This window comes from Zalophus californianus, chromosome 4, assembly GCF_009762305.2.
Source record: "Zalophus californianus isolate mZalCal1 chromosome 4, mZalCal1.pri.v2, whole genome shotgun sequence".
Classification (NCBI taxonomy): Eukaryota; Metazoa; Chordata; class Mammalia; order Carnivora; family Otariidae; genus Zalophus; species Zalophus californianus.
The window spans coordinates 116,368,409-116,387,063 of record NC_045598.1 but is presented as its reverse complement, the minus strand read 5'-3'; the positions used below and the strand labels follow the sequence as shown (position 1 = coordinate 116,387,063).

The 18,655-nt window shown below is 36.6% G+C and overlaps 1 protein-coding gene across 1 annotated transcript in view; it reads right to left on the bottom strand.

Annotated features, from left to right (window-relative positions):
• Window positions 1-18,655, bottom strand: part of RP1 (RP1 axonemal microtubule associated) — a 364,241-nt gene that overhangs the window by 34,095 nt on the left and 311,491 nt on the right. The window contains 1 exon segment of the mRNA XM_035726960.1: window positions 4,843-5,062. Coding sequence (XP_035582853.1) covers window positions 4,843-5,062 — 220 coding nt within the window.

Below are 18,655 nucleotides of genomic sequence, written 5' to 3'. Positions count from 1 at the left end.
AAAATGCCCTCAAGGTCCATCCATATTGTCACATTTGTGACAAGATTTCATTCTTTTCTATGGCTGAATAATAGTTTTTATATGTATATATATATATATATATACACCCACATATACATATATATAAAACACCAAAATTATACATATTATACCAAATAATTATATAATTAAATAAATGTAATTATGTTATATATACCTAAGTTATATATACTATGGTATAATATACACTAGTACATATAATTATATACCATATATAGTATAATATATATCATTTTATATATATATATAATTATTTGGTATAATTATTGATATATATATATATACACATATATATGTGTGTGTGTGTGTGTGTGTGTGTGTGTATCTCAAAATTTCTTTATCTATTCATCCATGGATGATCACTTAGGTTGTTTCCCTATCTTGGCTATTGTAAATAGTGCTGCAATAAACTTGGGGTCCTTATATCTTTTCAAATTAGTGTTTTCATTTTTCTCTGGATGAATACCCAGAAGTGAAATAGCTGGATCATATGTTAGTTTTATTTTTAATTTTTTGAGGAACTTCCATACTGTTTTCCACAGTGCCTGCACCAATTTATACTCTCACCAACACTGGGAATGGGCTCCCTTTTCTCCATATCCTCCCCAATACTTACTATGTCTTGCCTTTTTGATATTATCCATTCTAACAGACGTGAGGTGATATCTCATTGGTTTTGATTTGCATTTCCCTGATAATTATGATTTGAGCATCTTTTCATGTACTCGTTGGCCATCTGAATGTATTTTTTTTTTTAGTATAGTTGACACACAATGTACATTAGTTTCAGGTATACAATGGGTAATGATTTGACAAGTTTATACATCATGTTATGTTCATCACAAGTGTAGCTATCAGTTCTATACATCAGTTCTTTGAAAAAGTATTTAGACCTGCCCATTTTTTAATTGGGTTGTTTTTTCCTATCAAATTGCATGAGTTCTTTATATATTTTAGATTACTAGCCCTCCATCAAATATATGATTTGCAATTATTTTCTCCCATTCAGTAAGTTGCTTTTTCATTTTGTTGCTGGTTTCCTTTTTTGTGCAGAAGCTTTTTAATTTGATGTAATCCCACTTGTTTATTTTTGTTTTTGTTGTTTTTGCTTCCAATGTCAGATTTTTTTAGAAAATCATGAAGATCTATGTTAAGGAGCTTACCTCCTACATTTTCTTCGAGGAGTTTTATGGTTTTAAGTCTTTTTTTTTAAGATTTTATTTATTTATTTGTCAGAGAGCGAGAGAGAGAGAGAGCACAAGCAGGGGGAGTGGCAGGCAGAGGCAGAGGGAGAAGCAGGCTCCCCGCTGAGCAGGGAGCCCAATGCGGGGCTCGATCCCAGGACCCCAAGATCATGACCTGAGCCGAAGGCAGATGCTTAACCAACTGAGTCACCCACCCATCCTTACGGTTTTAAGTCTTATGTTTGAGTAATGTGTTTTGAGTTAATTTTTGTGCATGGTGTTAGATAGTGGTCCAGTTTTATTCTTTTTTTACTTAATTTAATTTTATTATGTTATGTTAGTCACCATACAATACATCATTAGTCTTTGATGTAGTGATCCATGATTCATTGTTTTCATATAACACCCAGTGCTCCATGCAGATTTATTCTTTTAGATGTAGCTGTCCAGTTTTCCCAGAACCATTTATTGAAGAGATTGTCCTTTCCCTACTGTATATTCTTGGCTCCTCTGTCATAAATTAATTGACCACATATATATGGGTTTATTTCTGGGCTCTCTATTTTGCTCTATTGACATATGGGTCTGTTTTTATGCCAATACCACACTGTTTTGATTGCTTTGAAATATAGTTTGAAATCAGGGAGTGCAATACCTCCAGCTTTGTTCTTCTTTCTCAAGATAGCTTTGCTACTGGAATATTTTTCCATTTGTGTCTTCTTCAATTTCTTTCATTAATGTCTAATAGTTTTCAATATACAGGTCTTTTGCCCCCTTGGTTAAATTTAATTAAAAATAAATTTAATTTATTTTATTCTTTTCAATGCAGTTGTAAATAGGATTGCTTTCTTAATTTCTTTCTGATAGTTTGTGATTAGTGTAAAAAATACAATGGATTTTTGTATTGACTTTGTATCCTGCAACTTTACCTAAGTCATTTATTAGTTCTTATAGTTTTTTGATGGAGTCTTTAGGGCTTCCTATATATAACATGTCAGCTGCAAGCAGTGACAATTTTGCTTCTTCCTTTCCAATTTGGATGCCTTTTATTTCTTTTTCTTGCCTAATTGCTCTGGCTAGAGCTTCCAATACTATCTTGAATAAAAATGATGGGAGTGGGCATCCTTGTCTTGTTTCTGATCTTTTTTCAACATTGTGCATGATGTTAGATGTGGGTTTATCATATATGGCCTTTATTATGTTGAAGTACATTCCCTCTATACCCACTTTTTTGAGAGTTTTTATCATAAAAAGATGTTGAATTTTGTCAAAAGTTTTTCCAACATCTATTGAGATGATCATATGATTTTTATCCTTCATTTTGTTAAAGTGGCATATCATATTAACTGATTTGTAGGTGTTGAGCCATCCTTGAACCCCTGAAATAAATCCCTACTTGATTATGGTGTATGATCCTTTTAAAGTATTGTTGAATTCAGTCTGTTAATATATTGTTGAGTATTTCTGTACCTATATTCATCATAGGTATTGACCTGTAATTCTCAATTTCTTAGGACTCTTTTATCTTTTCCATTTCAGTCTTTGTGACATTCCTGGATACTACTGCCATCCTCACATGACTATAGGGCAACTAAAACTGTTAAGATCTAGAGATTTATGTATTAAATGAGATTACCTATGAGGAAATGCTTTCATAAACTGTGAAAATATATACAAATATAAAGAATTAGTTTTAAATATTTCTCCTATAATTAAGCTGGCATTATCCTAAATCTTTTTTTCTATATCTGAATTAATCTACAAGTATTTCTATGGCACACAGCCCATGTGTTTTGTGCCATGCATCAATCTAATAAGGATTGAGAATATGTAAAATGGGGCCCCTGCTAGGATAAAGACTAATCAATGTGAAGTTTGTATAGAAAGATCAGGCTCTCCACGTAGGTTTAAAGGAAACAGGCTGAAGTGGAGGGGCCGGGGTGGTGATTTCTGCCAGGGGTGTGGCGGGTTCAAAGCATCAGTGAGCTACAGAGTGAAGACTTGTGAGGGAAGTTGAAGAGAAGAAACTGATGAGAAGACAGAAAGAGGGGAATCATTACAACCAAAATAAGAACTGAAACCACAAAATTTAGTAACTTCTGGGGAATGGAAGCCCTTTCTGAATCATCTTTCTATTCTCTGGTTCTCTGTACTCCCAGCACACACTTGGCACCTAATATTTGTTTGTATACATGTGTTTACCTTTACTTGTGTGGAATGGCTAAATAGACCATGGATGGTTATTAGAGATGATGAGGTGGTGAATCATCTAATGGAACACTGGGACTCAAGACAAGGAAGAAGACAGGATTGAAGATGAAATATTACACCTCTCTGTAGAGTAAACAACAGAAGTTAGAGAAAGGCTCAAAAGGGCAGGGAAGAATCAAGCATTAAAATCCATATGTTTAAGGAAAGAGAACGAAGTGGAGCCAGTGATAGAAATAGGAAAAAATAGAGAAAACAGTGAAGAACTAAGTTGGTATCATGTGACAGAGGTTAGAGATGGAGAAATGTTTAATAACAATGATGGTAATAGTATTTATTGAATGATTATTATGTGCAGGAACAAAGTACTGTGAGTACATTATTCTAAAGACTAAGTGTATTATCTCATGTACCTAAAATAATCCTATGACATAGGCACTATTTTTTATCTCCTTTCATAGATGAAGTATTTTTGGCTAAGAGAGGCTAAGTAGCTTGCCCAGGGTGACACAGCTAAACGTATCAATAAGTCCAGACTAACTCAGTGAGTCTGGCTCCAGAGCTTCTAGAAATCTCTTCCTCTTCAAATGAGGAATCAACAGTGTCAAATATAGTAGAAAAGTCTAGGACACCAAGAACACACACACATATACACACACAGAGTCATTTAATTTGGAACAAAACGGCCATCGGTATCTATTGAGAGAGAACATTTTCACTACAGCAGTGGAGGCAAAAATAAGATGGTTGTCAGAGAGATGCAGGGAATGGATGGAGAAACAATTAAAGCAATGTGTGAGTTCCCTTTTAGGCAAAAGAAAACAAAACTGAGTAAAGGAATTCAGGTGCTCCCGAATTCATGATTGCCGACATTTGTTAACATAGGAAAACAAGAGGAAAGCCACATTTAAATGGCTAGCAAAACCATATACAGAAAGATGAATTGATGATACACATACATCCTTGCATATACATGGCCATACAAGCGCTAACCCTAAAGCCTAATATTCTAAATCAGAAGTAGGCAAGTGAAGGCCTGTGGGTCCAATCTGCCAGTACCTCTTGTTAATCAGTGCAGAAGCTAAGAATGCTTTTTACATTTCTTAATGGTTAAAAAAAATTGAAAGCAGAATTCTATTTCTTAACAAATGAAATTTATACGAAATTCCAAGTTCAGTGTCCACAAATAAAGTTTTATTGGAATGCAGCCACACTGTTCTTTTACATATTATCTACAGCAGTTGTCTCACAACCCTGGCAAAGCTGAGCTGTTTGGAGAGATTTTATAGCCCACAAACCATAATATATTTAGTGTCTGGCCCTTTCCAGAAAAAGGTTGTCAATCTCCATTCTGCATCATCTCAACCGTTTTAATCTTTAATACATATACAAAGGAAAGGAAATTATATACCTGGTAAAGGTGCTTTATTAGTTCTTGCAATGGGCATTTCTTTCCATAGATTGCCACCATTTTCATTCTCAGCTATCCAGGAGTCAACAGCTAGACAAAACAGCTCACATGTGTCTATATTTTCAAGCCTAATTTCTTCCAGATACCACGCGGGATCCTTTCCACTGTTGTCATGTCCAATGCGTACTTTATAGATTTCACCAATATCTTTAAGATTAATCTGCAACAAAAAGGGGGAAAGGGAAATAAAGTCCCCACATTTCTGATTTGATTTTTCAAATCAAAAATTCATATTCTGGGGGCCTGGGTGGCTCACATGGTTGAGCATCTGCCTTCGGCTCAGGTCATAATCTCCAGGACCTGGAATCGAGTCCCGCATCTGGCTCCCTGTTCAGCAGGAAGTCTGCTTCCCCCTTTCCCTCTGCCTCTCCTCCTGCTTGAACCCTCTCTGTATCTCTTTCTTTCTCTCTCTCAAATGAGTAAATAAAATCTTTAAAAAAAACATATTCAATTTTGAACTCAGTATCTGTTTTCCCCACATACACTCCTTACTAATTTTCCTTAGAACTGTTTACTTGTAACACTATGAAATACTGTTACATATGGCAAAGCATAAATCTACTCACCATGGACAAACCAATAGATTAAATCCAGCTAGTTTTCACTACATCTGTTTTTTTTTTTTTTTAGTAACTCAATATTATTACCTTGCAAAATAAATGTTTTATTATAATGGTTGATATACACTACTTATTTGGCAGTTAGACGTGAGGAAGACAATCTAACTCTCTGGTGTCTACAATAGATTGGATATTCCCATTAAAGTGGGAGCCTGAGGGAAAAAAAAAACATATATGCTTCTGGATTTAAACTAGGGTTAACCAGGTAACACTGAAACAGAGTGGCATTGGAAAGACTATGACTTTGCAACAGTGTTGGTAATATGATTAACAAGTAATTCTGCTTTATACCCCTTTGCACCTCACCAATTAATTACCTGGCATGATAAATATTCTCATGTATCATTCACTATTCAGAATGAGTGATATTTTTCTTTTGAAAATTCTTACAGGATTCATATGAAAAAATTGATCATTTATATACTACATTAGTTTTCTATTGCAAATAAGGACCTTTATTGCCTCCTGATTCTGTGGGTCAGAAATCAAGACACTGTGTGGCTCAACTGGGTTCTCTGCTAAGAGCCTCATAAGCTGAACTCAAGGTATGGGCTAGGCTGGGCTCTTCTCTGGAGGCTCTGAGGAGAATTCTGCTTCTAGGCTCATTCAGGTTGGTGGCAGAATCCAGTTCCTTGTGGATTTAGAACTGAGGTTCCTCTTCCTTGATGTGTAGCCCCTTCACCTCCAAGCCAACAAAGGGCACACTGAGCCCTTCTCATTCTTGGCATCTCTGGCTTTCCCTCTGCTACCAGGAGGAGAAAGATGTTTGCTTTTAGGAGCTTATACGATTTAGATTAGGCCCACCTAAATAAATCAGGCTGATCTCCCTATATTAAGGTACTTAAATTGCATACTATGTGACACCATAATTAGAAACAATGTTATCAGCATTCTGGTATTTTGTCTCCCTCCACCTAACTTCTTTTCTCCCCTGTGGTATTATCATAAATATTCACATCGCCACTGGAAATTACTCCTTCAGAGTTTATGCAGACCTGCCACATTTTTTTCTACTAAAATATTTTTTATTGGTAATATAATTTTGGGTTGCTACACTAGTGATAATTGTTGTGAATAAATTCTGTCCTCTTGGTCAGGATGCACAGAGTTCAATAGAGTTGAGCTAAATAATTGGGCCCCTCCTATTATTTCTGGAACAAAGTGGCTATAAAAATACTATCATGTAAAAAATCTTAATATTGGTGCTTTGTACAGATAACTAACCTCCTATAGAGTTAGAGTTGCAGATAGGACACAGGGATGAAAATAGAGGCCACATCCCAAAACGGGTTCAAAGGCAAAATTGTGTGGCGGCTAAAACCCTGGTTTTTTGAAATGAGATCTAGAGCTGAAAGTTCCTTTGCCCTTGCTGGCTGTGTGTCAGTAAGTATGTCCATTCTTCTAAGCTTTGGTTTCCCCATCTGAATGTTATAATAGTACCAATCTTATGAATTTCTATAGCACTCAGTAAGTATTAGCAGACATCATTTTATCAATCAGAATTACGTGCTAAATAGAAAATGCCTACATTTAGCTAATGTAAAAACAAGACTAATCTAAAGACAGGGTCCAGCATTCACAGAAGGAAATTAAACTAGTATTTAGCCATCATATGTGAAATTGAAATTGATAAGGCCTATGTCTAACCCTGCTGGTAAAAGCAGATATTTGTCAACAAAACCTAAATGGTGCCATGGTCCACAAACTACTCACATACCATGCATGCATGGGTTGGCCAATTAAAATAAGAACCAAATAACTGTACCACAGTCTGGCTAGTGCTATAGATTGCTCCCAAATTACTTCTAACATGTTAGCCAAACTGATTTGGAACTCTTTGTTCTGTCTTAATATAGTCAACTTGGGTCACTTCAGCTTTAATAAAGTACAAATGCAATATGCCAAGAAATTATTCTTGCATATAACTTGAAAACACACACATGCGCGCGTGCGCGCGCACACACACACACACACACACACACACACACACAGAGTTATTCTATAACATAGAATGGCTTTTCATCATACAGATGGACCACATCATGGCTCAGTTATTCTCCAGAAAGGGAATTATGCTTAAAGTAGTATACAGTCACAGATTTAAAATAAAATTGTTTTCAACCTGAAGACCAAAGAGGCATATGGATTGAAAGACAGAGGGTCAGAAAGAGAAAGGCAGAAGAAATATAGTCCATTCTCATTGTAATGTCACATATTGAAAATTATAATGATACCAATGAACTTCCACTACATAACCAGAACATGAAGATTAAAAAAATTTGTTATTTGAAATGTCTGATTTGGGTACTTGAAATTATTAACAAAATGGATTAAGTCTACACTGAATTTAAGTAAGAAAATAAAGCTCTTTATATATCCACATTTTTGGATAATTCTGTTTATCATATGTACTACCCCCAAGAACATCTTAAATATGGACTAAGAAATTAAAACATTTAAACATTTAACAAATTTTTATTACATACAAACACTGCTCTAAACAAGCATATATGAACAGGGGGAAAATGGAGCTCTCACATTCCTGTGAACCACTAATCCAGTCATTCAAAGTGAGAAATAAACAAAGTAGGAGTATAAGAAAAGTATGAGATGGTTCAGTACAAGCAGGGCAGGTAGCAAGGAACCTGGACTTGGAAGACTGAGCACCATGTCCATGAAGGGGAGAAGACAAAAAATGCTATGAGCAAAACCAAGAAGAGTGAATGTACTTCTTGAGTCTAAGCTTATTGTTCCTGAAATTTCACAAGTCTGGGTTTTATTCTCTCCATCTGCATGGAAACTGGTATCCTTTCAGGTATGAATAGGTACTTCATAAAAGCAGACTCCATTTCTGTCAAGAAATGGACCAGGAGCAACTCCTTGGCTGGGGGTGTCTAGCGTCAACATAAGTACACATGTTTTGTGGCAGAGGGATCCACGGTAAACCCAGCACTGACACCCTCGGGCACTGGGATCTTGAAGAAGTGATATCTTTTCTCTGAACTTCACTTCCCTCATTTATAAAATGGAGTAATTAAGAATCACTTTACTGGGAGAGTGTGAGGATAAGGGACACATTAATTAGCAAAAGTTGGTCAAATAAACACATTATTAGGTTCTTAGTAAATAGTGGTGATTTTAGTAATTATTATTATTATTACTAAAGGGAGATGGAAGGAAGTGGGTGAAGAATACCGTGGGGAAAAGGAAACTAAAGTCCATTTACTTCAATCGTACAGGTATTCTTTCTCAGTGCCTTTGACCCTCCAGCACGGAGCTGCGCAGATGGGAGAAGGAGACTAGCCAAGGGAGATCAGTTTTCTCCACCCATCAAGTCCTCACCAGCCAGGAGCATCAGCAGAGCTCCCTGGTACAGGATTCCTGACCACAGGGTCGGCCCAAGTAGATCAGAGTCCAGTTCTTGGAAGCAGAGCATGAGAGGAAAAGCACAGAGCCTGTCATCTGAAAACTAGGCTCAAGGCTGGTCGTTTCCTATCCCTGAGTCTCAAGTTTCTCTTTGTAAAAAGAGGGCTTTTGTAAGCACCAAATTAGATCATCTTGGGAAAACACATTATAATTCATAGACTGACAGTTCATGCAGATCTCAGAGAACAGGGTAGAGAGGCTTGGAGAGTTCTCTAAAGAATAACCAGGACTTGTACTGTACCTTGTGTTCAGACCACCCCTTTACTTGGAGCTCCCTTGATTGAAATAGTTGGGAAAATTAGGTAGTAATTTGAGGGGTAATCAAGAAAGAATTTGAAGATTATCACAAGAAAGGACATTTTTCATTTGTCAATGAAAATGGAAATATTCATGCAAAAAAATAGCAGAAAAGATTCTCAAAGCTGAAAAATGAACTTGAAAAAAACACATTTCTCTTTGCAAACTGCACAATACAATGCATAGCCTACCTTTCCAAAGATGAAGGCTTTTGTATGCTAAAAGTTGTATAACCTATTAGAGAATGTTCAGTTACAGCACCATGAAGGAATAACCTGTATTGTCTAGGAAAACAACATGACTGGTGGATCTGTGAATATTCATACAAAAAGTTTATGGAAAAAAATATTCCCTCTTCAGGTATCCAGTTTTGGAGTTTTTTGTTTGTTTGCAGAAAAATTTTGTAACAAAATTTTTAAGATTTTTTTACTTGAGTATAGTTGATATAGTGATTCAACTCTTCTATATGTTATACTGTGCTCACCACAAATATAACTACCATCAGGTATCTACTTTTAGATGTAGATCTTAATCCAGACATTTTTGCATATGTAATTACTGGCCAGTTGGATTTTTCTAAATTGAAGATGCTAAATCTCTTCATGCAAACTTGAGTATTTTTTCAATAAATGGCAACAAAGTTATTTTTTAAAACAATTCTATTCTAGAAGCAAATTTCATGTTCTACAAAGTCTCTTTTCTCTGTTTAAGAACACTTTCATAGTTTGGAAAAAAATATACCGGAACACAAATTAGCTTTGTGATCACTGAAATCCCATCTGGGGGCATTTCATTTCCATTCAATATCTCATTTTACATATTTATTGCCTTTCAAAAGAACAGTATGCCTTAAAAGCTCAGGACTGGAATGTGGAAGTATGGACTGGAAACTTGGGCTCTAATACATTAGAAACACTGAAAATTATCAGGGTAAATTTTTAAGAGAAAGTAAGCAACACTACTAAAAACAAATATACAAAAACCGTAAGGATAGATAATCTGCTATATTGTACAACATGACAATGAAAATAAGATGCTTTTCACTTCCACATGCCCTAGGCAAAAATTCTTGATGTTAATCAGTCCCAGTGCCCCTCCACCCCAAAGAGATAGGAAGCCCTGATACTCCCGTAATACTTCATAGGCTACCACTGGTGAGTACTTTTCCCAGAGCACTGCTCCCTGGCTTTTTTTGTATACCAACAATGCCCTTCCTCTTGAAAGAGCTGGAAAAGAAACATTTGCTTAATTAGTAAATGATAGATTTTTTTTTAAAGGGAGAACTTTATGTCCTAGAATGTTTAGGTTTCCTTCTGAAGCTAGACAGGAGTGCCTGAATTGAAGAATGCCTTATTTTTTATTCTTGGTGCCAGTCACAAGCCAAGTTCAAAAGCCTTGGTCTGACCAATCTTAAAAGGTTTAAAGAGCTTCATTATCTCAGATGTGACTAGGTTTTCCCAGTCCCCAGTCCTCAGTCCCTGACACTGACCTCATCTGTCAGAGTAAACAGCTTCTCACACAATTGGCTACCCAGAGTCTCTAAAGACTTAGAAGCTACTAGCTCTAAACTAAGTGTGGGTACATTACAGACCCTAGTCTCAATTTCTTGAGAAAACTTCAGGATTTGGTACTTTTTGGTTGTTGACTTTATCTTCCGTACTGGACTCTTAACTCTTTGAAGACCTAAGCTCTGTCTTCCTTTCCGTATCCTTAGTATATACAAACATTTATAACAATTGTTGAATAAATAATTTAATTTTGATATTTTAAAATTTTCATATGTTTCCTTCATTCTCTTTGCTTTCTATCAAAATTTTGATGGGTGGAAAAACTGATGATAATATGCAAAACTATGATAATTTGCTATGGCATACTCCTGGTAAATATCTGAGCCCCAATAACTAGAAAAAAAAGTTCTTAGGCATACTATGAAATTGTTGCCTTTTAAAAAATTTAGTAATATTTTGCAATCCAATTAACGCTGCCCAGATGAATGAAAAAAATGGCTTTATCTTTTTATGCCATCTGTATTTTTTTATTAGTTTCCATGCCCAGCATGGAGCCCAATGTAGAGCCTGAACCCAGGACCCTGAGGACCAAGACCTGAGCTGAGATCAAGAGTCAGACACTCCACCAACTGAGTCACCCAGGTGCTCCATACCATCTGTTATTTTTGACAGTGAACGAATTCTGTTGGGAAACAAATGGCAACATCTTTATTAAAAGGTTGTATAATTAAGGTTTAAAGCCATTGTCCTAAGTCTTTGACTTATTCCAATAGCAGAGATATTTTTTCTGGATTTCCTCATAAATTTTGATACATTTTGGACAAATATAAACAGATTGTAACCAATTCTGTATTTAGGTTCCAGTTTCATCAATGGTAGAATAGCTTACATTGACTAAGACTCAACCATTTAAAAAGGAATGAACTACTGATACAGGCAACAACTTGGGTGGCTCTCAAGGGCACTGTGCTAAATGAAAAACAAAAACCTAATGTAGCCATATGATTCCGATTATATAACATTCCCAAGATGACAAGGTAATAGACATTAAAAATAGAACAGTATTTTTCCAGGAATGGTGGTGGTGCATGGATGGGGGTGGAGTCTGAGCCTATAAGGAAATGACACTGGGAGATATCTGGGGAGATATAATAGTTCTATGTCATGACAGTGGTAGCGGTTACATGAATCTATACCCCTGATGAAATAACAGGTAACTATACACACAGATTTTACCAATGTCAAAATCTTGATTTGATATTGAACTATAACTATGGAGAATGAATCCAGGGGAAGGAAACTGGGTGCATGGGATCTCTCTGACTGTTCTTTGCAACTTCCTGTGAAACTATAATTATATGACAACAAACAGGCCAAAAAACATGTACTTACCAGCATTTTGTTACAATTAGCAAGGCCCTCTGGAGGGCTCATCTCTTAGGAGATGAGAGAATTTTCTGCATAGTGATTTCTCCAGGCATTTGGCTAATTCACCATTTGGGAGCACATGGTGACTGGCTGCTTCAGCTGGCTTTTCTGATGTCAGTGGGGCAAAGGGAGACCTGCCTCACCTTGGCGTATTACCTACTTTTTCCTGGATTACTTGAATTACTCATAATTCTCTGTATTTTTTCTTTCCTTCCCACACAGATAGAAATACATTCTTAGGCTTATAAATAGATGCATAATTAAAATAAGAAACAAAATACTCATATATTGAAGATATACATAAAATAAGTGCAGGTTTAATTTTAATATATTTGCATCTATAGAAGATATAAACAATTTGCAAAATGTAGGAGAGTTGGAATTTACTCATAATTTAAATTGTTGATGATTCATTTTTCCCAATTTCTTTCTTTTATATTCCAGGTAATAAAAACTATGCTGAATAACATCAAAATTATCAAAATCATGGTGGATATATCGAACGATGATTCCTGCTACTCTCAAATATGCTACTCTCTGGGGAATTTTTTCTGTTGCATTTTGCGGATTGTTTACATCTCTTATAGTTTGAATTTATTAAAATTTCACATGGCACAGGGCTTTACAGGCATCCCATTTATTAACACTCCTTTATTTATTAAAATCAATAAATAATTAAACATACACTATTATATATGCCCTTCTTTGTATTACATCTACATTTTGTACATTTTACATTCACTTTTCTCTTTTGAATATAATTACTAATTCATAGCTGTTCACAGTCTCCACTTGTTTCAATTAACTATTATGATTATTATCATTATTATGAAGATGGTACTTCCAGCTTAGCTCATACAAGCCCCCTTTAAATTTGCTCTTCTGTCCTTCAGCACTGCCCTTGACATTTTTGAAGTTATCCCTGGGATTCCAGACAACAAAAGGATATTCCAGACCAATTCTGGTTTGGTGTTTTGGGGTTTTTTGGGGGGTTTCTTGTGTTTGTTTTTTGGGTGTTTGTTGTTTTTTTTTGTTTGTTTTTTGTTTTGGTTTTTTTGCTCAAAACAAAAACAAAAACAAAACAAAAAGGATCAATTTCCTGCCCAGGTATTCTGGTGCTTTTTAGTGGTGTGCATTAGTAGAGACAAAATATGGGCACTCTGGGACACATGAGGGATGCAGGTGGGTGGAAGTGTGGCCACTGTAGGGACAATTAGTGATGACAGACTAGAGAATTAGGCATCTTTTTAAGGTCATGAGTTCACACTAATATTTCCAATTTAACACATGAAGTTACTCTCCCTACCTTTCCTAGAGTGTGAAATTTCATCAACCACCAAGGCCACTGATGCTCATCAGTTTCATGCCCATAACCAACATAAGAAGTAAATGTCTCTACCTGCTTTCTACAAATCAGAAGGCAGAGTTTTGAAAGTATTAAATTGGCCTCCCTTACACAGTAAAGCAGAATATGGCATCAAGCCCATAAATACTAAAATTTCTTTTAGACAATGTAAGTTTACTGAAATTGGTGTCAATATGTTTTTGTAAATTATTTGTGTGGTTCGGCAGCTTCTATTTTTTTGTGTGTGCAGACACCTGCAGGATTATCTTAGCATTCCAAAAAGCTGCCAAGGTGTATCTAGATGTGGGTCCCTTCCCACTGATTTTGTGTAGAACCTGATGAGCTCTTTCATTTATATAGGATAGTCTTTCCATAACTCTAGAAAGTTTGTTCCACCATTTTTTCATGGCTAATTATTACCTATTCTCTTGTTTCTTTTTCCAAAACACCTTGGTTTACTTTCTGTTCTTGATCCTCTACCCCTGCCTTCGTTTCTCCATTTTCTCTCTTTTCATTCTAGGGGATCGCTTCTGGCATGCCCCATGGCACAGATTCACTCTTAGGCAGTGCTATTTCATACTCCTCCAATTTATACATGAATGTTCACCTATGGTGGCATTTTTGTTTCTAAGACATTTCCAGCTCTACCTCTCATCTTGCTGCTTCGTCTTGTGGATTTCTGGAGACAATGACATCTTTTCCTCTTGTGAGGATACCAATCTCCCAAATGTGATCTGGGCCCTGCAGGAGGGCACTGAACTGTCCTGATCCCGCCACACCTTAGCCCTGCCTTATCTGTACCATTCAGATGAGGTGAGCACCCACTGCTCCCTGGCCTGCCAACCCCATCTCCAGGACTTCCCCTCCTAAAGACTCCAACCCACAGAATGCAGTCTATGCCAATTTCCTCCCACTTTTTGCTCCATGGTTCCTGGGATTTGCAGTATCTGCCTTGTTCTGGGATCCTGGCAGAAAACATCCTAGGGCTTCAAGAAAAAGCAGAGCAAATAGTAATTCACTTCTCAGAGTATTTCCATAGGGGTAAAGACTGGCAGCTGGATTTCCAGTGGGTATGCACCCTGACTCTACACAGGCATACTACCCCATGCCTCATTACCTCTCCTTGGGCAGCTGCTCTCCTTAAGTAAACCTGAGCCTGTAGTTCTGACTCAGCTCCATTTAGATGCCCTTATGCATCAAGAGGTCTGTTACTCTTAGTTTTCCATGCTGAAATTTTTCACTGTTACTAAATCTTCATTTGTTTGTTGTGAGATAGATGCCATTCTGAACAAAAAGTCTCAACCTAAATAAAGCTAAGGGATTTTTATAAAATAGCATTTCTCAATGTTGATAGAAATAAAAGGACAGGGAAGCTCCTGTCAGAACAGGCCATCATTAGCATAAGGCTTATTTCAGCTACAGTTTGCATTTTTGCAAAGACACTGTTTATTGAATCCATTTCACAGTTGAGGAAATTGAGCTAAAGTAGCTAGTCCAAGGTTGCATAGGAAGCATGCAAATTAAGAATGAGGGTCTCCAGGGCCCATTTGGTTCAAAACTGTCAGTCAAGTTCAATCCTGACAGAGGCAGCTTAAAATGACCTTGGAATGAGAGAATGACCTAAACAATTGTTGTTAACATATTGCATCTTTGCAATGTTAAAAATGATTGAGAGTTTTTATTTGCATGCTTCTTTTTTTCTTATTCTAGGGAGAAACTCTCGTTATGAGCATTTAGGTTGGTCAAGCTTTAAGATAGGAAATACAAGCTCTGTGAAGAACAATCACATTTCCCAATTATGAAATGCTTTTCATGGTTCTTTTGTAAACATAAAATGCAATAGGCCACATATTAATTATGACCTTCTCTGCAAGTGGAGTTTTGTAATACTACAACCCAAGTCTAATAAATTAAAATGAAGAGTGTATATTAGTTTTAGAGAAAAAATGTTTTACTTTACGTCTGTGTGAACATCAGCAGAATTAACAGATGTAATAATAAGGTTTTCTAGAGTAATTTAACAACAACAAAAATGTTTGTAGTAAGTGAGGAAATCATTTAGAAAATTAGTTGTGACAAAATGTTCTCTGTATTAAACATAGTTTCATTTTGCACACAACATGCACAGACATAGAATACACTCTATTTTCCGGAATCACTGATCTTTCTATGTAGTTTGCAAACCCTCCTGCCATTAATTGGATCCCACTCTGTTTAGTCTCATTCTCACCACTTCCTGCCATGCAAGTTCCTTTCTAGGCTGGTTCATTCTTCACCAGGGGCCATCCCCTTCTACCAATCCCCTAGCCCAGGCTATGTACCCAGGTCTCTTTTCCACCTTTCCAAGGCCTGGGCAAAGTTATAACCTGACCCCACATCTTCCAATAGCATCTCCTGGACACCAATCCTAATTTGCATAGGGCCCTTTTGTCTTTGATTTTCCCCAGCTCTTTTTTTTAAAGATTTTATTTATTTGAGAGAGAGAGAGAGCACAAGAGAGGGCAGAGAGCACAAGTGGGGGGGAGGGAGAAACGACTCCCCACTGAGCAGGGAGCCTGTCACTAGGTTAGATCCTCAGACCCTGAGATCATGACCTGAGCCAAAGGCAGTCACTTAACTGACTGAGCCACCCAGGCGCCCCTGATTTCCCCCAGCTCTTAATCATTCATACATTCAGTTAGTCAGTCAGTCAGTCAGTCATATAAACATTTTATTGAAAGCCTATTACATACTAGACATGGGAGAGACACAATGATGAACAAAATAAGGTACTTACCCTTGCAGACCTTCTAATGGGGCGAGAGAGACAACAGACATAAATGAGAGAAAAGCAATGAGGTGCTTAGTCCCTACACAGACAAATGGGTGACCATTCTACATAAGAAGTCCAGGAAAGGCCTCCCTGAGAAAGTGACAGTCAGGCACTGTGACGTGGATGTCACGTGGAGATACTCAGCTGGTGGATATTAGGAGAAGGAACACTGCATGTAGAAGGAACAGCTACCATGATCTCTCAAAGGTCCTAAAGTGGGAATGAGTTTGGATTGTTCAAGCTTTGAGCAGAAAGAAGTTCCATGGGCTTTTGTTGCCAGGAGGAGCACAGAATGGGTGAAGGACAAAGAGGTAGAGAGGTACCATCTATCAGGGTTGGGACTGTAAACAGGACATAACATGATCAGGTTTATGGTTTTAAAAAATTTCCCTGACTTCTCTTCAAAGGCAGGATTGCAAGGGAGTAAATGTGGAAGAAAAGGGACCATGTAAGAGCCCAGTGCTTCATCTGAGTGACAGAACATGGGGATCTTGATTTGGGTGTTGGAAATGGAAATGAAAAAGGATTCTGAATATATCTGGAGGCACATATTATGTCCCATATTTATTCTGACCACATCTTTAACTTCTTGGACTGAAATTCTCCCTGAATTGCCTTTATATTTCCAGGGTAGAGATTATTCTCATTGAAATCCTTCATAGTTTGGTAGTTCCACCTTTTTCCTGGTATTTGTTCACATTATCCATTTGACCCAAGCAGGGAGTCTATCCCATCATGCTTTTCTTCTTCCTGGCTTTTAATGGTCCCTAGCATTTTCCACATGTCTCTAGTTATGTAAGGCTTCAGCTTTACAAAGACCTTTTTGAAAGCTCCTGGTATTTGTTTTTATGTGTTCTTAATTTTGGCCCTTTATGCATTTTAAAACAGCCTGCAAAATTTTAGTTCATCAAAGAAATCTCTGTGGAGTCACAGTGACTTTATTAAATACTTCCCCCCTTTCTCTCTTTGGTTTTGTTTATAACTGGAGAGTAAGGGTTTTATTTTGAAGAGTCTACCTTTATTTGTAAGACAAATCTCCCAAGGTTTCACATTTACACCTGTGAAAGACAAAGTTAAGACTCAGCAGCCATCTTGAAGCTAGTAGACAAGAGATCGGTAACACCCAGACAATGTTATGGTCAAATTGGGATATATCAGTATGCTGCAGGTTCATAGTCATGTCATATTAAAATTTCTGAAGTAATAATCCCACTAGAAACAAAGGCAAAATGTTCATGTCTAGACATAAATTAATCCCCATTATAATAATTACCTACAACTGGGCCAAATATGAACTATCATTCTGTAAAATATTAACCTTAGCAAATAGAACTTCAAAGCAGGCATCTATTTTTAAAATTTAAAATGTTAGCACTGATATTCTTCATTCTCTCTCTCTCTCTCTCTCACACACACACACACATACACACACACACACACACGTTTGTTGTGAAAATACCACAAGAATTAAAGGGCTGAAAAGCAGCTTGCAGGGCTAACTAGTCTACCCATCTTGACATTAAGAGGCCTACAAATGGACCATCCCAGACCACGAAGAAAATTCCAGACTTCCTTGGAATCAACTTCAATAATTACGTCTTATGTTAGGAATATTGTTATCAAACTACATTGTCTGGAGTATAACAAATCAGTACTAGATATATTCACAGGCTAGAATGTCAAGAGTGAATTCCTTCCTTGATTTGGTGTGGAAATTAAATAATGGTTAATAGCTTATTTTTTAAATTTAATTTATTAAAAGTACAAGAAGAGAGTTTCTAATTTATTTTTAATAGCTTTATATAAATATAGCTGATAAACAAAAATAACTGTACATAATTAATGTACACAATTTGATGGGTTTGGGCATATGCATATGCCCATGAAGCCATCACTAAAATAAAGGGGATAAACACCTCTATCGCCTCCAAAAGCCCCTTTGAAGAAGAGAGTTTTAAAGTTTGATTTTAACTTGAAAACTAGACAATAAGCTTTCCTAAGACTTAGATTCATTCTATGACAAATATGTCATACCATATTTTGAAAATAGTTCTTCTATAAGCCTAGTGACTTATAAAAGAATAATTTGGTCACAAAGGAGAGAATTCCATGGTGGTGGGTTGGAGGAGGGCAGAACTGCGTGTGTCTGTCAAATTGCCTACACTACAAAAGAAGGCTAGGCCATATGCTGAGGTTGTTTTTTTAGGCAGTATTTCCACTGTTTTCAATGGGCCCATGGGCACAATCATATCATGATCAATGTTAAACCTCTCCAAAGAGAATAAAATAGCTGAAACAATTTGAGCAGTATCAATTG